Here is a 20,135-nt window from a genome sequence, read left to right as displayed (position 1 = left end):
TCTAGAATTTTGCTTAGCTTGTGGCGTGAGCGACTTTGTTTGAATAGTGAAATAATATAAAATGAATTGAGATGGTTTATGAATAATAATAAGATTAATGAATTGAGATGAAGTAAAAATCGAATAGTTTTTCAAAATTTATGTGTTTGGATTAAAAAATAAGATAAGATGATTGTAACTTTTTGAAAATTTAATAAATGTGAATCTCACTAATTATTACATAATATTTATAATGGTTTTGTTTTATTTATAAATAATAATAATAATTTATAAATTACCTACTTAAATTTAATTTTTTATAATATGTTTCATAATAATATTATAATTTGATAATATTTTTATTAAAAAGCGGTTCTACAACTACACATGGGAGATCCTGATGGTGCAAAAGTTTTTTTTCATATATTTTTTTAATATTTTTAAATATATATTTTTTGAAAAATTCACAATATTATTAAAAAGTACTTTCTTAATTATTAAGTAAAAAAATCAATGTCAAATTCTCCATTCTCCATATGTGACTTTAGTATTTCTATTTTATTAAATTTTATTAATCTAAAATAAATCAAATCAAAATATTTTTGAAATCCAATACAATACATAAATGAGTAAAGCTACAGAGAAGCCACTGTAGCAGTGCACACACTGCACTCACGACGTGGCTTCTCCTAGTTTTAGTTTTTTTTTTTTTTTTTTTTTTTTTTTCATTTTGACCAAAACGGTGCGTTTTGACCCAATTTGAAATACGGTTTCCTGCCTTCATCCCCATTCGAAATGAACCCGCGAAGCACCTCTCGTTTGACAGCAACCCCCCGCGTACTGGTCCGTCTACCCAGGCCTCCCGGCGACGGCGTCTCTGTCGTCAGCCACTTCCTCTTGCTTCGGCCCGCCATCTACCCCTCGCCGCCGCTCCCCACGAGGCCGTTGAACGGAGCGAAGGAGGGCTGAATGCCCTGAAACTCCTTTCTGCCTGGGGACAAACCCGAATCTGCCTTCCTCTTCCCAGCGCCACCTGGCGACGGCGATGCACTGATCAGCGCCACCTACAAATGTCCCCTGAACCGGCGCATCCACTCCCCTTGAAACGACTGTGAACCGAGGAAACCATAACTCATTCCAAGTTGCTCTGTTTCGGGTAAATGCACTGAGAAGTTATACAGGTGAATATTTTCAATTTTATACGTGTTGTAATATTATATTCTTCATGTGTACATCAAGATTCGATTTTTATGTTTTTCGAAATTGGTATGATAGCTTAGGGCACGGAGAAAAACCTCAGCTTTCTGTTAGTTTTGAATGGGTTGGAAAAATGAGATAAAAATGTCAGCTTTTACTTGTATTCTGTGAGGTTTGAATGGTTGTGGATTGTGAGATAAAAATATTAGCTTTCTCGATGGGTACTCTAAGTTTGGAATATGGAGGAATGAAATGCTTGTTAGGTTTATGTAACAAGACTTGTACGTACATACATTTAGCTGTGATGTGGTTCAACCTATTGCGTAAGAAAGGGCAATGTGTTTGAAGATTACTGAGTTTAGTTAAGATTACAGAAACCACATAAGTGAGCAAGTTTTCCATTATTTTTACAGAGTAGGTAATTGGAGACACACTGGAAACATGCGTGAGCAAGTTTTCAAATTTATTTGCAGAATGTCTATAGCCAAAATGATAGAATGATATAATGACGTTTTTAGAGTTTGAATAAAGTTTTATAATTTTATTTTTTATTAACTTTAATGAGTAACATACTCCAAAAAAATTGGCTAACAAATTGTTTTATTTTCTACACTCTCTTAAATGGTTGATAAATCATAAGAACAAATTGTTATTATGATTTAGTGAATATAATTGGAGATGAATTATTAGTGAATATAATTGCTTCATGAAATATGATGTTTATGGCAATCAGTTTGGGTAGGTGAGTTGAATATGATTTTCTTCATAGCTCCTCTGTAGCATCGTAGTCATTCTCACACGGTTCTTTTATTATTTCTTATTCTTATTCCCATTCCCACTCTTCAAAGATTAGAGAAAAAACCAGTATACTATTTCCATAACATAGTAATTTCTTCTCATTACCGCCGTTCAATCATAACCTATGATTTAATTTGCTGAAAGCAATTAACAGCATAATTGCTGCTTGCTGCTGACTTGTAGATTTAAATCATGGCCAACCCATTTGATGAAGACTTTAACCCATTTGAAAATCCATTTGAGGTATATTGATTTGGGTTCCAGTTTAAAAGGCTCTATTTTGTTTAGTTTATTGAGAAACTAACATGGGTTGCCTAACAATGTCCTACTTAAATAGCATATGCCACCTTATATGCCATACACTCCACCAAGTAATCCGGAAGACCTGACACCTACAGCGCCCCCTGAGTCAACTGCTGCTGAATTTGAAAAAAATGTTGGGTGTTCATCACGAATTATTGATGAGGATGTTCATGACGCCCATGGTATTTATAGTTTCCATTATATTGATTATAGTACTTGAGCTTTCTTTTTATGCTAATCCATTCATATTTGAATAAATGTAGAAATGGTATTCGACATAAATGAAGATTTAGAGGGTACCACTGATGTCCAGGAAGATGAGGTACCAGTTGATGCACCCAGATCCGGTATGGAATTTGCAAGTGTGAAAGACCTGACAGCCTACTATAAGCATTATGCGAAACAACAGGGTTTTGGTGTACGGATACAGAGGACTAGGAGAGATGATGATGGGAGGCCAGTTTATGTGACAGTTGGTTGTGCCCGTGGCGGAAAGTACCAACCTAAGAACAGTGATATGTCGAAACCACGGCCAACAACTAGGACGGATTGTAAGGCCAGAGTAAATGCGACATTGAGTAAGACTGACAAGTGGGTTTTCACCACTGTAGAAAATATACACAACCATGTAACTGTAAGCCCCAAGAAGACTAGGCTATTGCGATCTCACAAGGTTCTAGATGAATACAGCCAAAGGGTCCTTGACTTGAATGATCGAGCGGGTATACGGATGAATAAGAACTTTTTTTCTCTTGTTGTTGATGCGGGAGGTTATGACAATCTTCAGTTTCAGGAGAAAGATTGTCGGAATTATATTGATAAAGCCAGATATTTACGGTTGGGTAAAGGAGGTGGAGATGCACTTAATCAGTATTTCAAAAGAATGAGAGACAAGAATGATGGGTTCGTTTCTGTCATGGACGTGGATGATGAGGGGAGGTTACGGAATGTCTTTTGGGCTGATGCTCGTAGTCGAGCGGCCTATGAGTATTTTGGCGATGTAGTAACCTTCGATACTACGTACCTAACAAATAGGTACGGGATGCCTTTCGCTCCATTCGTTGGTGTTAACCATCATGGGCAATCCATATTACTAGGGGCAGGATTGCTTTCGAGTGAGGACACAACCACTTTTGTGTGGTTATTTCAAATGTGGTTGGATTGCATGAATGGTCGGGCCCCCTGTTCCATCATAACCGACCAAGATCGGGCCATGAAGAGTGCTATTGCCATTGTTTTCCCCAACACTCGTCATAGATTTTGTTTATGGCATATCTTGCGCAAACTTCCAGAGAAGTTGGGGTCTCACGCACTGTTCAATGCGGGGTTGAAGACTGACATTCAGACAACATTATATGATTCACAGACCATCCCCGAATTTGAGGAGAGTTGGGGTGAACTACTTGAGAAGTATGATCTGGTCAGCAATAAATGGCTCGAAGCCTTATATGAGGAAAGATCTTTTTGGGTTCCAGTTTACTTGAAAGGTGAATTTTGGGCTGGTATGAGCACGACCCAAAGGTCAGAAAGCATGAATGCATTTTTCGATGGCTATGTGCATTCCGGAACGACATTGAAGGAATTTGTTGATCAGTTTGATAATGCACTTAGAAAGAAGGTCGAGGTCGAGACACTTGCTGATTTCAAATCTATCAACCAGACTATTCCCTGCGTATCTCACTTCAACATAGAGAAGCAATTCCAATCCGTATATACAAATGCAAAATTCAAAGAGCTCCAAAGGGAGTTGCTAGGCTTAATGGCTTGTAATTGTTCGTTGGTAAGCACAGAAGGGTCAATTTTAAAATACGATGTGTTGGATGAAATTAGTATTGACGAGCTCATTAAAACAGTCAATTACTCAGTATACTTTAATGAAAAGGAGGTGGAGGTGCGATGCACGTGTGGACTATTTGAAACTAGGGGGATTCTATGTCGGCATGCACTTAGAGTTTGTCAATTGAAGAAGATTAAAGAGCTGCCAAGTGTATATGTCTTGGATCGCTGGAGAAAGGACGTAAAGAGGAGATACACCTTACTCAGAAGTAGCTACGATGACCATGGTGACAGAGAGGATAGTCGGAATTATGAGCTTGTTGTTAAGAGATGTTTGAAATTAGCAACCAAAATAGCCTCAAATAATGAAAAAGTCCATGCATTCCTAAGTGTTGTTGATGACTTTGAGAAAAAATGTGAAGACTCAACAGTAGACTCGACACTCATTCATACGAAGGAGAAAGCAGATGTGGTATTGGATAAGGGGAAAAAGATATTAAGCCCAAATGTGGTACGAGGAAAAGGGAGACCCCCAAGTAAGAGGAGGGTTCCACCTGTGGAAAAGATGGTCACAAAGAAAAGCAAACGGGTAATTTTTAAACCTTGTTTTAACCTGCAATATAATACTTTTTCATCATGAGTTTAACATATGTCATATATTGTTTGGCAACATAGACATGCAGGAAAATCTTGGCAGATGAATCAGGATTGGATGACAACCCGGGATCTCAACACCCCCAATTTTCTGATGGGGTATATGTTGGGACACAAAACAGCATTATTACACAATCCACACCACCAGGAAATGAGGTTAACCATGACTTCATTTTGTAAATATATGTGATATGTTCAGAAATATCAATGAATAAGTTTTAATATACTGTTTTTTGAATAACAGAATTTGTGAAGCCATGGTCATCATGATGGGTTCGTTTTTTAAACCATTTGGAGAGGGTATTTTTGCCTTGTGAGGTAGCTTTTTTGGTAAGCTCTCTCTATGTTCAAATGTATATTTAATGGTTTGGAATACTCTTAAAGTGAGCACCTGGGAAAATCTGTTGTTATAAGTTGAGTGTTGGAGTGGGGAGGTTTATGGTCCGTGTATACTTGCCTAAGATGTTGTAATGGTTTGTTTTTGTCATATTTGAATACCCGAGTATGTACATTTGTATTTGTCAAACTTAATAGGTTGATTTTTTTTGGCAAGAATTTCATTGTTTATTTGTCTACCTAGCTAAAGACAAGTTGAACTCAACTATATTGTCACCTGATTGATAGTTTGGACATTTTTCTATTTGGGATGAAGGTGCAAACATTTTTAATTACCAATATTAAGGTCAGAAAATATTGGTTCATTTTCTCTAGGAAGGGGTCCTTTGCATTTTCAATTTTGTGGTTTGCATGTTTAGACTAGTAAATTGTTAAGAGATGAGAAATCCCAAGTTTACATACAATACGCTCCATGGTTTCTAGTTTCCTTGGTTTTTTATATTAGTTCTGACAGAGATGAAATATTTATATTTCATACACGTCCTCATGCCCCATTTGTGCAGTGAAGGAAGTCTTAAAGCTTTGCCCAGCCAGACTGTTGGTAACACTGTCCAAGCTTTCAAGTTTTGACTCGGTTGAAAACTTTCTGCAAAAGGTGGCTATTGTTAGGGGTACGCTGAAAAAGGGTGGCATTGTGGATGTGGAAGCTGCTGCAAGAATTGATGTATTGATGTATTGATGTATATGAGTTGGACGTAAAATTCGGGCCCCAAGTTGACATTTACAGTTAGTATGATCTGGTCAGAATTTTTTGTCACATTTTGGGATAGGGCTGGTTGGATTTATGACAAATAGGGAAACTAATGTACATACTCGGGTGATGCTATTACAATTTCATCTAATGAAATCTTGGATGTTAATTATTTCCATTGATGGCCTGTGCACCCTGAAGCCTTTCGGGTAAAACTAGTTTGACAATACAATGTCTTAGCATTTTGATTTCAGGTAAGAAAAAAGGCCCTAACACTCTGAAACCAGCATAGAGAGAAGCACTGGAAATATATAACCTGCGTATTTACATTGTTTTACTTCAGTCAACTACAAGAAATGACTAGCTAGCTAGTACATAATCTGTCAACTACTTAAATAGCTGCCACTGTTAATAATTACACAGAATGGTCAACAAGAAATTACAATGACTATATCCCCAACATGGGGTTAACAAGCTGTCACAAAAAAAAAAAAAAAACTACACCCAGACAGCTCCAAAATTAACTTACAAGCTACATGGTATTTATCCAAACCAAGCAAAGACAACTACAAATGTCAAAACCCAGTACATCATTAGTAACTTTTGTTTCTGTTTTTTCAGATTCTTCACAGCGTCTCGGACTTTTTCTTCCCTTTTCCTAACGTCATAGTCGCGCTGTAATACGTCCTCCCAGCAACAAGAAGCCTTATTCTCTCTGACACGAAAATTCTCCTCTAGTAGAGTTAGTATATCCAACCAAACGAAAAATTCACACCGAGCATCTCCCTGCACACAGTGGCAAACTCCTAATTAACATGATTAAAATACCGCCTTGCGGGTAAAAAACTAACAAAAAATTAATATTTTTGGGGTATTACCGTATTATAATTTGGGCATGCAAAAAACCTCCTTCCGGGATTTTTTTTGGTGTGGGATGTTTTTAGTGGTGTTTTTAAACCACACCAACAAGTTGGTGACTCCATCACAAAATCATTAACTATAGATGATGATTCGGATGGTGCCATGCATGATTCTGAAAAACCAAATACAAATTCAAAGACATAAAATAAAAAACCTATTAACATGCTGGAATTAATAACCACCCAACTTAGTGACCAAAATCTGCCTTTCCATATGACTCAACAAAGCCAATAAACTGTACAAATTCCACAAGAAACCATAGGACTATGGCTTACGTGGTAATAGGTTTGGTCTTTAGTTTTAAGGTTCAAACTTCTCTAGACCATGGTCATTACCAGCTCAAGGCAAGAGTATATAAGTAAAAATGTAATTGGAGATGTAAATAGACTTTTTCTTTTAGCACTCACATGAAAACTTGTAAAAATCCAAGGCCAACAACCGGGACCAAAATCTGCCCTTCCATATGACATAAGTAAGCCAATAAACTGTTGAAATCCCACAAGTCCATATTATTTCTCACTTTGCCTTTTTTAAAAGCCCCATTGTGGTATATAAGCAGGATGTGTATATAATAACCATATATTAAATGGAAATAATAAGCAGTCAGTGGTATACAAATGCTCTTCGACCAAACGAGATGCCCCAACGATGTGTATACATTTCATATGAAGAGTATTACAAATGAGCATGACGCCTACATAAGGTGTATCATATGAACTCAAAGACAAAATCATTTGAACAACCCCTAAAATAGCCTAAAATTCATAAAACCAAAGAGTAAAAATCAGCACACAAATAAGTAAATGGCAACCAAACATTACATAACAAGATTCAATAATTTTTACCTAGCTCCCTTTGTTTTGTACCATTTTTTAAGATTACCACTTAGCACTGTAAAGCAAATAAATTAGGAAAAAGTAACCTGGACTAGCGTTGGACCGGATCAAGTGGGGTTTCCTCCCTATGTACACAAATATATATTGTTATTACAATGGATTTTAACTCATAATGCAGATCAACAAGGAAGCTATCTATACAAAATCAATAATAAATATATTTACTTACCCATTTCGGTCAACAATGTTTTCTCAACCCAAATCGAAATAGAGAGTGTGTGATGGAGAAAAACAGTAGCAGTGCACGGAGGGAAAACGTTGAAGAGAAGCCACCAGGAACAAAGCTTCAATCGGAGTGACCGGACTCTAGGGTTTCTGCAAGACAGAGAGAGAAATAGATGCCGATTAGAAGACCACAATGATAACCTATGCAGAGGAAGACGACCATGAACCGAGGAGAGAGAGAGAGAGTGTGAGAGAGAGAGATGAAACCGTGAGGGCTGAGGGTCCTCGGCACCCTCAGTCCTTTCTACGCTCGGGAGGAGTGGGGGGGGGGGGAATGAAATGAGGGAAGGGGGGAAATGAGTGCAGAATGGGAATTAGGGATTCGAAATGAGGGATCCGGTTCTGTCGCGTTAGTGAACCCGGTCCGGTCTACACGTCATGTGTGCATTGTGTGCACCGAACAGTGGCTGCTGAGTGGATTTATTCATACATAAATTGAACGCTTTCTTTTTTAAGCGGGGCTACTAAGGCAGTGGAGTAGTACCGCTTATTATTATCATTAGATACTTTTAAACTTTGTTTTTTTTTTATTATATAAATTTAATATATTTAAAAAATAAAAAATATTTATATATTTAAAATGATTTTTATAATTATTAAATAAAAAAAATTTAGCCGACAGTCAATTAGAGCAGCAAGCCTTGGGCGTTAGCTTTTTTTTTTTTTTTCCCGACAAGTTCTTTTGAAAAAGTTGATGTTTCTTTTCGTAAAGTGACCCTTTTTGGCGAGATCTCTGTATCCAAGGGCTCCCTATTCTTCTTGTTGAATGAGATTCAGAAATTCGTATGGTTAAAACATCATGATGACAGGCTTGCACCTACGGCAAGACAGATATAAAAAAAAAAAATTAGCGTAAATTTAGATTTCAAATCAAGGCCTCCAGTACTACACCTCAATACAGGACAGCTAATTCCGTAGTCTACTTGACAATCTTTTAGACCCATTTTTAAAATTTTAATTTATTTAAACAAAAAATAATAATATCTCTATTCAATCAAAGAGGATTGTCAACTGTCAATGTATCATCTTTCATGCTGAGACATTTAGCTCCTTCCTAACATGCACTTGGTAGATAATAGCCTTATGAGAGGGCTCACTACCCACCTGAAAACTGGTAAGGTGAAGAAGGTGTGCACCTTTTGTCCTCATGACCAACTACCAGTCTTCCAGCTGCCTATCGTCCATCAAATGTGCAGCATATCGGGCGCTCTTGGGTCGTCGATGCCTTTGAGATTCTAATTTGGTCACTAGGGGTGAAGACTTTTCGCTTTTGAGAATAATTTATTCATCAATAATTGCAAACAGGGAAGAGATAGTACAACTTTTTTCACAACAAAGACGAAAGACTTTTAACGCTTAAAGTAAGAAAAATATGGTTCTGACTCTCTATTCCCTCCAATCACTAGCTTAAGTAGCGGTAGCCCACAAATATTAACATTTTTTATCCAAGTTTTGGGGAAATATCTGATTTAATTGTATTTCTTTCTTTTCCGTTACGATATTTACCGTTTGGGTGGAACTGAAGGAAACAGGCTTTTTGTATGTTTGTCTATTGCAAGGAGACGCAACCCCAATAGTTTATTTTGCTTTAAATTGGTGCTTTCGACCAGGGAACGCTCCACTTCCTTGTCTCTTTTGATTCAATTTCTATATATTTGGGTCTCAGGAGGAGGAGGAAGGAAAATAAGAAACAAAATGGCCGTGGGAGCTTTCGCCGTGGACGGACCGGGCACGGGTACCGGATTCCAAGGCAAGATAACAGCTTCAGTGGTAATCACATGCATCGTTGCTGCTTCCAGTGGCCTTATATTCGGATATGACATCGGAATTTCAGGTATGTCTGACTCACGATTTCAGTTTAGTTTAACGCTTTCAAGTATGGTGGTGGGGGCTCTGTTTCTATTGCATGAAAGTGCTGTTCCGAAATGGATATGCTTAGATGCGAGGTTTTTAGCCATTTGTTTTCGGTAAAAGGAATAATTCTTCTGATAAGTCACTATTTATAATTTATATTTTTATAAAAAAACATTTTTACATTTTATGAAAAGTTATAAATGTGAGATGTGTGATGTGAATAGTGACTGATTTGTAAAATTTTTTAAAAAAATTACATTTTCTATAATGATAAGATGAGATGAATTTAAAATCCTCTTTATCTAAATTTAATATAGAATATATATTTTTTATTTTAAGATTTGAAAAAATTAAAATTATTTATTTTATTTTATATAATAATTAAAAAAATTATAATAATTAAACGAGAAAGATAAATCGGCTGTGAAAACAAAAGAGGGCTGCTGGTGGGGTACTAATAATTTGTTATGCTGGTTTTCTATTAGGGCTTTGCTAGATGCAGTCGGTAAATACAGTCGGCATGCAGTCGGCTGTACGGAATAAATAAAAAAATTATAAAATTTTTTTTTTCATAGTTGTACAGAATGAATAAAAAAAAATTATAAAAATAATTTTTTTTATATAAGTCTTATATTAATTTATTTTTTTTAAAATAACTATATACCGACTATATTTATCGACTGTACAAATCATTTATTGATAAAAAAAATAAAGAGGGCTGCTGAATTTATGAAAGCATACTCGATAGCTTCCAAAACAGGGGAATTTACTTGTCTAATCCAGAAAATGACGAAAGTCCCAATAAAATCCGACATAGCCAGAGTATTTCCTGTTCCTTACCTGGGAATGATAAACCTTGGTACGGACAAAACGTTAGTTTTCTCGTATCGATTCATCTGTTCCATTCGTTTCGCTTTGTTGAAAGAACGATAACATAACATTATGTCATTGTGCATGCCGCTAATTGTATAGGATATTATACATTACAAAATGCTTCTAAATACGTTTCCATATCTTTTTGTATAGGAGAAGAATTGAGTTAAAAATTAAAAATTGGATAAAATATTATTAGAATATATTTTTTAATATTATTTTTATTTTAAGATTTGAAAAAGTTAAATTATTTATTTTATTTTATTTAAAATTTTAAAAAAATTATAATAATTAAATGAGAAGAGATATATTTTTTTTTTTAAAAGTGAACGAAATACAATTTTTTATCCTGTTGATAATGATCCTTTTAATCTTTCATTTTTTTTTTAAAAAAAAAAATTTCCTTTATTTTCTCTCTTTTTCTTTTTTTGAGAAATTTCATTACAAAACGATAACCCATCATACCCTTCTGCGTAAACATCAAAAGGATCAAAGTTTCTACTTGATGTAAGAGCCTAATCCTGCAGGATGAATTTGAACACATACCTAAAACACAACATATCTCAAAAGTCTCTGCCTTTTCAACTTTCCGTAGGCAGAAATTTCCAAGACAAAATAAATCTATGAACACCAGCAAGCATATAAGGATACTTTTGTTAGTTACTTGGTTGGCCTAAATTGTGAAAATTTGCTTGCATGAAATTAGGCTTATAATAGATCCCACTCTTAGATTCTTGTTTTAATCACAACTAACGATTTTCCTGCCACTTTCATTAATTGACTTTTCAGGAGGCGTAACAACAATGGTACCATTTTTGAGAAAATTCTTCCCATCAATACTGAGAAAGGCAGCAGGAGCCAAGACAAACATATATTGCGTGTTTGATAGCCAGGTTTTAACATCATTCACATCTTCACTCTACATAGCAGGGCTGGCATCGTCCCTTGTAGCCAGCCGACTCACAGCAGCAATTGGCCGCAAAAATACCATGGTGCTTGGTGGCTGCACCTTTCTTACCGGTGCTGCCATCAATGGCGGGGCGGCCAATATTGCCATGCTCATCTTGGGCCGTATCTTGCTAGGTTTCGGGGTTGGTTTCACAAACCAGGTAAGTAATGCATGTAGTTATTTCTGTGTTGTTTTGCACCTTGTAGAATTGTAACCCAATTGTAAGCGAGGTGAGGGCTAGCTAGCGAGGGGTGCCATTTCTTCTCTGTTACATTTTTCTATGGTCTTCACAAAATTGTCATTTCTTCTGATGCCACCACAAAGGCAACTCCGGTGTACCTCTCGGAGGTGGCACCACCCAAATGGCGAGGTGCATTCAACACAGGTTTCCAATTCTTTATCGGTATTGGGGTGGTTACAGCCAACTGTATAAACTACGGCACTGCCAAGCACAGCTGGGGGTGGCGTCTCTCCCTCGGCCTTGCCATGGTACCCGCTGCTATTATGACAGTAGGGGCACTTATTATCACAGACACGCCCAGTAGCCTCGTGGAACGAGGCAAGCTCACGCAAGCTAAGCAATCCCTTGTCAAAGTTCGAGGTACTGATGCAGAAGTGGAAGCTGAACTGGCTGATCTCATCAAGTCGAGTGAAGTTTCTAAAGCGGCTAAAAGGGAGCCATTTTTCACTATATTCGACAGGCAATACCGACCACACCTTGTAATGTCGATTGCGATACCATTTTTTCAGCAGGTGACTGGGATCAATATTATTGCGTTCTATGCACCAGTTCTTTTCCAATCGGTGGGTTTTGGTAGCGACTCTGCCTTAATAGCAGCCATTATACTCGGGCTGGTCAACTTGTGCTCAATCCTTGTGTCCACGTTCGTCGTTGATCGGTATGGCCGAAGATTTCTGTTCTTGGTGGGTGGGATTCAAATGTTTTTGTGCCAGGTATGAGTCAAATTCGCCTTACTTATCTCACCTGATTATCCTTTTCTTTCTAGATAGTATCATTGAAGTGGTCCATATTTTGTGAAAGGTCGCCGTGGCTGCTGTGCTAGCAGCTACAACAGGTGTTTCGGGCACGAAGCATATCTCAAAGGGCTACGCTATATTGGTACTGGTTCTAATGTGCACCTACGCTGCCGGTTTTGGGTGGTCATGGGGTCCTCTGAGCTGGCTCATTCCGAGCGAAATATTTCCAATGAAAATCCGGCCCACAGGACAAAGCATTAGCGTTGCTGTGAACTTCGGAACCACGTTTGTGCTATCTCAAACATTTTTATCCATGCTGTGCCACTTCAAATATGGCACTTTCCTGTTTTATGCCGGCTGGATCGCGGCTATGACTATTTTTGTTGCACTTTTCTTGCCGGAGACAAAAGGAATACATTTAGATTCGATGTATGAAGTGTGGGAGCAGCACTGGTATTGGCGCCGCTTTGTGCGGAGGCAGCCTTAGGTCACGCCGCAAATGCTATTTAAAAATTTGGGTCTCTGTTGCTGCTTTGCTGGGTGCAGAAATCCTAGCTTGGCATTTACGAATACACCAATGTTGCTTGGCAACATACAATTCTGTGAGAACATATGTATGATGGATTATTTTTACTTTTTTTTTTTAATAGATAAATGTTGTTCTTCATTTTGAATGATGTCGTTTCTAATCAGCTAATGTGTCATGTTTTAGGTGATTTTTATTTTAGTGATTTACTTAAAAATTTATTTAAATTATGTCATATTAGTTTGTATGATTAAAACTGATAAAATTTAGAATAAATAGTTCCATAAAAAAAATAGTTGGATTGCCTTTTTTTTTTTTTTGGTTTAATTTGTTTGTTTAGAGGGAATTTTAGGCTCTTGGTTTTAGGCACCCTATTCTGAGTAATTTATCTTCCCTCTGTTGATCAAGCTTTTGCAAAAATCTCAAGGCATAGTATCTATTGATTTCTCGCACTCCAATAACTCAAATTCAAGATTTTATAGTGGAGCATCCACAAGTGTCCTATATGCTTCAAGCAGAAGAAACAGTGTTACACTAGTACTTGCAATTTGGGACTTTGAATCAACAAAAGATGTAGGGGGAAAGTGTTCTAAGAGGATCCAAAAGAGTCATTTCCCTCGTAGGATTTTTTTTTTTTTTTGAGCTGATAGAGGCAATGTAGATTACATTGGATCTTGAAGTGATGCAGAAAGTAGCAGTGGTTGCTAGGAGAATTTGGCTGAGAATGAATGAGTTCATTTTCAATGCAAAATTTAAACATCCCAACAAAGTGGTGAGGTATTTGCAACAAATCCTAGAAAACCAGTACCACAGGCCCAAGGAGGAGTACAACAGTTAGTTAGGAACCACCACCTTTGAACACCTATCAATTAAACTAGGATGCTGCTGTAGACAAGACTCCGTGCAAGATTGGCATAAGAGTTATTGCTCGAGATTGTGAAGGGAAGGTTATAGCTACTCTGAGAGGGAATAAAAGTTTATTCCCAGATCTTTTACTGGTTGAATCGTATGGGGCACTTCAAGCAACAATTTTTGCCTTAGAGTTGGGTCTCAGAAATTTGATTCTAGAGGATGATTCTCTTTAGATCATTAAGGCCATTAAAAATGCAGAGAATTCTTGAACCAGTGCAGGTATGTATGCGAGTGAAGCCAGGGAAAAACTAAGGAATTTTGCTAAGTGGGATGTTAGCCAATGTTAAAAGGGTACAAATGTTGTTGCCCATGTTTTGGCAAAAGTTCCTTAACTATCTCTGATGCAAGGGTCAATAAAGTTTCCTTTCAAAAAAAATTTGAAAAAAAAAAAAAGATTTTATAGAGCTAACTAATTCTTATAGGGGCCCAAAGTTGAAAAGAAACAACTCGTTGGAAAAATATATTTGAAATATATTGGGCTCCCCATATGGCCCAAAGTTCAACTAATTAAATGGTTTGCATTGATGATGCTTGCCAGCCAACTTAGAATCTCAGATTTGTTAATGGAAAACAAATGAGACTGGCCCATAGCTCATTGTTGGGCCAGAGATCAGGGGAGAACGAACGGTCTTATTTGGGTCAGCCTTTTGAGGATCTAGTCTGGAGTCGGTTATAATCGGCTACAGTTTCTGAGCTAAATATAATTTTATTTTTCCAAGCATGCTAGCATATAATAAAAATATTATTATATGATAGGATCCACCTTATGATCTGTTTTTAGAGCTTTTAAGTCAAACGCATTATGGTGCGTTATAATGATTTGTTTTTTCTTTTTTAGGAGCCTGATCATGAAGATTTGATGGAGCCTTCCATGTTAAATAAGGGTGGCTCTACAGAGTTGGAATCTCCCGCTAGTTCATTTTGTGTAGTTTTTTTTTTCATTTTTTTACATGTATTTTTGAATATATATTTTTTTAAATAAAAAAATTTACAATATTATTAAAAAAGCACTTACTTAATTATTAAGTAAATAATAATAATAAAAAATAGATAAATAAAAAATCTCAGCAATAACTTCCTGTGGGAGCTACCAAGTAGCATTTTATTAAGTAATATGTATGAATAAATGGGGCTGATCTTCAATGGATAGATGTTCTTTAAGGTGAATATTGAAATTAATTAAAGTGATACAGATTGGATTCTAGATCCAAATGCAATAAATTTTGTGAAAATACATCAATTTGCACATTAGCTAGCATATACATACAAAAGTGCGGACTCAAACATTTATATGCAATATGCATAAAATTTAAAGATCCGAGTGCCTCATGTCCAGCTTATCCACACAGTCAATGATCGAGGACTGCAGCTAGCTAGCATATATGCATGCAGTTTTAAATGTATAAAAACGAGGGCCACGTAGGTAGAGTACTTATGAAATATACGTCCTGATCATCTCCAATCTGGGTCGGCAACCGGCCTACCTAATAAACTGGCACCACCAACCGAGTATGACTATCAGCAGTATCCACGAAACCAGCTCTCTCGGCCACTACGTACTGCTCTCTATATATATAGTTTGCTCAGTGAGGTACGACGACGTAGGACCCCATAATAGATCTTACGCACCGAAATTGGACCACCATCCAACACAACTACTTTCCTAATATAAGTAATTGAATCATTGCGCGCATTCATTCATTCTTTCGTTTAGATGATGATCGTGATCAACAGCTAGCGGATGTTCCAAAGTTGGTCCTACCACCTCATACAGGAGTCGCGGTTTTGTGACTATCATATAATCTTAGACTTAAAAGACTTTCTATATATAATTCACTCGTCGTGCCATTGCCCAAACGTGTTATATGTTCAAATGGACCCTCACCAAATGAAGCTCGGCCCACTAATATAATACATCATATATACAGTGGAAATTCTAAGGCTAGCTAGGCTGAAGATCAGAATTATGCCGATCTAGATTCATTACTGATCTAGATCAATTAAAATGACAGTAGAGTTTCTCCAATAGGATGGTCCAATTCATGAGTCATGTGTAATTATTCATCCAGCTACCAAATTGTCGGCTCATCAACGAACTTTTCCCACATTTTTTTCATGCACTTCTTCTATTGATGATTTCATTTGTATCCATAATTTGTAGTGTATATATATATATTTTATAATTTTATAATTAATTGCCATATATACGGGAGGAGTGGTTGAAACTTTGAGGCCATGAATGAAAACTAGTTTTTGAGAGAGAGAGAGAGAGAAGCATAAATGAAGGGAAGGAGAGGTGGGTTGGGAGCATTAAACAGGAGGAAACAGGTGATGAGAAATGGTCATCCTTGAATTCTGCATTAAAGTGAATTCAAGATGAGTTACTGAAGGCAGGTGGACCTATACTTGTAGTGAACCCTCTGTCTCTCCTTCTCAAAGCCTTTAATGGCTTGGGTCCCTAGCTTGTTTTCCAATATTTTTTAATTTCTCTTAATTTTCCTCTTTTACATTTTTAAAATTTTAAATTAATTAGCATCGATCGATCATTCCCCAATATATATTTGCTGAAATTTGGCTCATACCGGCCTTTATCACGGCTAATGTTGTGAAATATGAAATGGTACTACTATTTTAGTTGGCAAAACGTGCGCATGGTTTGATGGCTGCCAAGAAGATGATAAATAAAAGGGAAAAATAACAATTATTAATTATGTCTTTTTTTCTTGTAAAAGTCGTCCTTATCCAGATTTTAGAATAACCTCGCGGGATCGATCCAGTATATGCATAATTAATTCATCACTTGGAACTTTGTATTTAAAACTTATTTTTAAATATGGGGAATCGGTTGGTTTATAATTTAACCACCATGCATGCATTTACTATCTTATTATAAAGAAGAGGACGAGGTCGTGAGTTCTATTAACTTCACAGAGGTATCATTTTATATATATATATATATATATATATAAATAAACAAAAGAGAGAAAAAATATATATATATACATGATATAATCATTACGTTTGATGCGTACATACTACAGAATGATAGAATGTGTTAGCTAGAGGTAAGAACAAAAAATATATGCCTAATTACTACATGTTACAGTTCTTGATATGTTATTAATAAGATTGTAGGTTCCAATTTTCATTTTTTTTTTTTAAGAAAAAGGTAGGTTAATTGGGCGAGAGTGTACATTGATTGTTGAGAGCTTTTTATCGGAATAATGTTGTACACCACATTACTATTTTACTTTCTTCTCAGTACGTAAGATATCATATATTTATCATAATTTAAATGATGATTATTTAATAGTGATAAATATATTATATTTTATGTAATAAAATGAAAATATAACATTAGGGGGTTATATAGAATTTTCCTTTTACTGCTGAGTAATGGAGTGAATAATAATAAAGACAGTCCATGGGTGTAGTTCTGCTTTAAAGTTCATTAGTTGTTTTCCAAGAGTGCCAAATTGTGGAAGTCGGAGTTATTGTCTACATTAAAGAATCCATATAGCATTCAAAGCCTTACTTCCTTCAACTGTCTACAGAGTCATCACATTTAATGAACCTTCCGCACCTCTACCTCTACCTGATCTACCTCTTCCATCCCCTCCGCACCGCCTCTCATTAAACCAAAAATCGGCCTTTCGGATTTTTTGGCTTTCGGCTTTTAACTTTACCATTCCATTCATTTGGAATCTGATCTCATACCTCCGAATTCACTGTAATATATATATATATATATATCAGCAAGTTTTGGGTGGCATCAAAATCAGGTGGTGGCAGTTTAGTAAGATCAGGAAGAGGTTGGGAATTTGACCAATCGAGAGATCAGAGGGGTAGTAACCTGATCTCGTTCAAAGTTGGTTAGGCTTTCACATCCTAGAATTTAAGAGCAGGCTTGGAGCTGCCCGAGTAATTGACGAAGCTGAGCCAACTTGGAGGCACGTCATGCATAGGTAGGCGGCCCAACCCTTCCATCCATTTATCTCTCTTCCAGTTTATACTTCAACTCAGCCTATATAACCAGCAAAATATTTTCACCGTTCCATCACCACTACTCTTTGTGTTTGTGTGTGTGTGTGTGTGAGAGAGAGAGAGAGAGAGAGAGCTTTGGATTAATGAAGCTAGCTATGGTTTCCTTGCAACCAGCCCTTTCTCCTAACGGAAGGAAGTCGATCCAAGAGTTTGAGAACTTATCGAAGAAGAGAAAGTTAACTTTGGAAGGTTCCCAAGAAGAACAATTTTTCGAGAAACGATCAAAACGGGTAAGCACGAATTCCATACTTGATATCGAGCTACACCTCGAGACTCCATTACCTCTAGAGTGGCAACGATGCCTAGATATCCAGGTATTACCCTATATATATACATACACGCCACGTTATTGATCTTTCAATTTACAATATTGGAAGACTTATACTCGATCCTTACGATATTAATTAAAACTTCCTTACTTCACATATAGGTACTTAATTCACGTAAATTACAATAATAATTTACGTACGATCCGGGTTAACTTTTATTTCGCCATTCTTCACATATATATGCAGTCAGGTCAGATACACTTTTACAACACGAGGACCCATAAGAGGACGTCTAGGGATCCAAGGAGAAGCCCAGAGCCAGAGCCAGCCAGTCCAGACGAGAATATGAGCTTGGAGCTCCAGTTGACCCTACCCTACGAGTCGCTCAGAAAGAGCCAAGCGAACGACGACAATTTGATCAAGAGGCCCGCACTTGGTTCGAGTACTACTGATCATCATCAGTTAATGGAATCCAACGCACAAGTAGAGAATAAAGGCTTGGGAGGCTCCGCGCGTAGTACTCCATCGTGGTTGGCATTCGATATTGGGGATGATCAGCACGAGATGGTAGCAACTGTCTGCACGCAATGTCACATGTTAGTCATGCTGTGCAAGTCCTCTCCTTCTTGTCCTAACTGCAAATTCATTCACCCACCAGACCAGGGCACTCCAACCCTATTCAAGAGAAGGTGTACCCTCTTTTGCTAGTACAAAACAAATTAAACTATGTTTAATTTGTCTTCTTAAGGTTTGGTACGTACTTATCTGCACCAAACCACGTATGTTAGGCCTTCAAATCCATCTTTAAAAGAAAATTATCTTGGTAGGGAGGCACCTGATCTATTGGAAAGAAATGTCTGCTCTGAGAGAAGATCAGAGATCAGAGAGAGAGAGAGAGAGAGTTTAACTAATTAATATGTAAACAGTGTCAATATACAAGTGCTAGCTTTCTCTTCCTGAGTTTGTCGAAGAATCGCCAAATTCCGTTGTCGACAGTACTCTATATTTACGTCGATAAATGCCTGAAGTAGAGTAACTCCTCCAGGATGAGAATACATTATCCAGCCCCAGATACGACGTACGTGCACACACGTTCCAAATATCCTGCATGAGAATCCGAACCATGAAGATCATGTAGTATATAATTAATTCCATGTTTCCTATATATATGCAACCCATATAAATCTATGGCTTAATTTATTTATCAAATCGAAGTAACAATTAAATTGTGGGCCATGCTTATGTTTCCTCTTATAAGTTGGAAATACGGCACGGCCTGCAGGTGTAGCATGGCTGCTGCATGCTTTCTTTTAGAGCAAAATATTTTGACGACATCGGATCAGAAGATGATCAGTGTAGCTCATTAATTCTAACTGATCACCTCATTAAGTTTACACATGACCATTAAGGCTATACATGATGATCACCGCGAGGTAATTTATCAGATGAATTTTCAGTTTAATTTTTGAAAATTTTCTCGGATGCCAAATAGAGATCAATGTCCAAGATATTTAATCATCTTACGGGAAAATGAATCAACCAAAAAATAGAGAACTGAACCCTAAATGGTCCATTTATGCCTTGTTTGGTTGTAACCAAACGGGGCCTTAATTTCAAGATCGATCCCGGTCGGTTCAGGAAGCATATTATATAAACCGTCGACTCAAGTCTACCCACAACGTACACCAGCTGCTTCTCGTTAATCCTTTCCCATTTTCTTCTAAGCAGTCAAACAAACAGTTACGCACTCGCGAACGTTCTAATAAAATCAGTGTCCAATTTCAAATATCATATAAATACGCAAAGCACGAGAAAAGACGCAGACGACTGGGGTGCTCCACCGCCGAGTTCGGTAGTTTCGGATTCTTGGGGACCCATTTGAGCGAGAACACTT

General features: G+C 37.0%; 4 protein-coding genes across 7 annotated transcripts; 3 read left to right on the top strand and 1 right to left on the bottom strand.

Moving 5' to 3' along the window:
* Positions 1-612: 612 nt before the first annotated feature.
* On the top strand, positions 613-5,712 carry LOC122315063 (protein FAR1-RELATED SEQUENCE 5-like). The gene is made up of 7 exons (XM_043130768.1): positions 613-1,160; positions 2,158-2,217; positions 2,312-2,459; positions 2,541-4,642; positions 4,729-4,863; positions 4,952-5,037; positions 5,607-5,712. The coding sequence occupies exons 2-6, from the start codon at positions 2,167-2,169 to the stop codon at positions 4,958-4,960; spliced, it is 2,445 nt and encodes an 814-aa protein (XP_042986702.1). The 5' UTR covers positions 613-1,160; positions 2,158-2,166; the 3' UTR covers positions 4,961-5,037; positions 5,607-5,712.
* Positions 5,713-6,085: 373 nt separating this feature from the next.
* Positions 6,086-8,258, bottom strand: LOC122315064. Its single transcript, XM_043130769.1, has 4 exons — positions 7,781-8,258; positions 7,638-7,676; positions 6,673-6,827; positions 6,086-6,580 (listed from the first exon to the last, which is right to left on the bottom strand). The coding sequence occupies exons 1-4, from the start codon at positions 7,782-7,784 to the stop codon at positions 6,338-6,340; spliced, it is 441 nt and encodes a 146-aa protein (XP_042986703.1). The 5' UTR covers positions 7,785-8,258; the 3' UTR covers positions 6,086-6,337.
* Positions 8,259-8,956: 698 nt separating this feature from the next.
* On the top strand, positions 8,957-13,206 carry LOC122317170 (sugar transport protein 5). Of its 3 annotated transcripts, none has more exons than XM_043134123.1 (5): positions 8,957-9,089; positions 9,503-9,670; positions 11,353-11,672; positions 11,837-12,466; positions 12,555-13,206. In XM_043134123.1, the coding sequence occupies exons 2-5, from the start codon at positions 9,532-9,534 to the stop codon at positions 12,975-12,977; spliced, it is 1,512 nt and encodes a 503-aa protein (XP_042990057.1). In that variant the 5' UTR covers positions 8,957-9,089; positions 9,503-9,531; the 3' UTR covers positions 12,978-13,206. The 3 variants fall into 3 exon arrangements, with proteins under 3 accessions (XP_042990057.1, XP_042990056.1, XP_042990055.1); XM_043134122.1 differs by having other exon boundaries at positions 9,052-9,197; XM_043134121.1 differs by lacking the exon at positions 8,957-9,089 and adding an exon at positions 9,218-9,375.
* A 4,483-nt stretch (positions 13,207-17,689) lies between these two features.
* Positions 17,690-19,196, top strand: LOC122315113. Of its 2 annotated transcripts, none has more exons than XM_043130881.1 (2): positions 17,690-18,202; positions 18,488-19,196. In XM_043130881.1, exons 1-2 carry the CDS (start codon positions 18,056-18,058, stop codon positions 18,947-18,949), a joined length of 609 nt encoding a protein of 202 aa, XP_042986815.1. In that variant the 5' UTR covers positions 17,690-18,055; the 3' UTR covers positions 18,950-19,196. The 2 variants fall into 2 exon arrangements, with proteins under 2 accessions (XP_042986815.1, XP_042986814.1); XM_043130880.1 differs by having other exon boundaries at positions 17,696-18,286.
* The last annotated feature ends 939 nt before the right edge of the window (positions 19,197-20,135 follow it).

Source organism: Carya illinoinensis, chromosome 7, assembly GCF_018687715.1.
Source record: "Carya illinoinensis cultivar Pawnee chromosome 7, C.illinoinensisPawnee_v1, whole genome shotgun sequence".
Taxonomy (NCBI): domain Eukaryota; kingdom Viridiplantae; phylum Streptophyta; class Magnoliopsida; order Fagales; family Juglandaceae; genus Carya; species Carya illinoinensis.
This window is presented reverse-complemented; position numbering and strand designations above follow the sequence as displayed.

Bases quoted from the DNA above. Each gene is read 5' to 3' on its own strand.
- LOC122315063 (XM_043130768.1), top strand. From the start codon at position 2,167: ATGGCCAACCCATTTGATGAAGACTTTAACCCATTTGAAAATCCATTT. The intron at 2,218-2,311 runs GTATATTGATTT...CTACTTAAATAG, and splicing joins CATTTGAAAATCCATTTGAG to CATATGCCACCTTATATGCC. The intron at 2,460-2,540 runs GTATTTATAGTT...GAATAAATGTAG, and splicing joins GGATGTTCATGACGCCCATG to AAATGGTATTCGACATAAAT.
- LOC122315064 (XM_043130769.1), bottom strand. The intron at 6,828-7,637 runs GTTACTTTTTCC...TTGGTTTTTCAG, and splicing joins CCGGTCCAACGCTAGTCCAG to AATCATGCATGGCACCATCC. The intron at 6,581-6,672 runs GTAATACCCCAA...CACTGTGTGCAG, and splicing joins CATGCCCAAATTATAATACG to GGAGATGCTCGGTGTGAATT.
- LOC122317170 (XM_043134123.1), top strand. From the start codon at position 9,532: ATGGCCGTGGGAGCTTTCGCCGTGGACGGACCGGGCACGGGTACCGGA. The intron at 9,671-11,352 runs GTATGTCTGACT...TTGACTTTTCAG, and splicing joins ATATGACATCGGAATTTCAG to GAGGCGTAACAACAATGGTA. The intron at 12,467-12,554 runs GTATGAGTCAAA...ATTTTGTGAAAG, and splicing joins TTCAAATGTTTTTGTGCCAG to GTCGCCGTGGCTGCTGTGCT.
- LOC122315113 (XM_043130880.1), top strand. From the start codon at position 18,056: ATGAAGCTAGCTATGGTTTCCTTGCAACCAGCCCTTTCTCCTAACGGA. The intron at 18,287-18,487 runs GTATTACCCTAT...ATATATATGCAG, and splicing joins AACGATGCCTAGATATCCAG to TCAGGTCAGATACACTTTTA.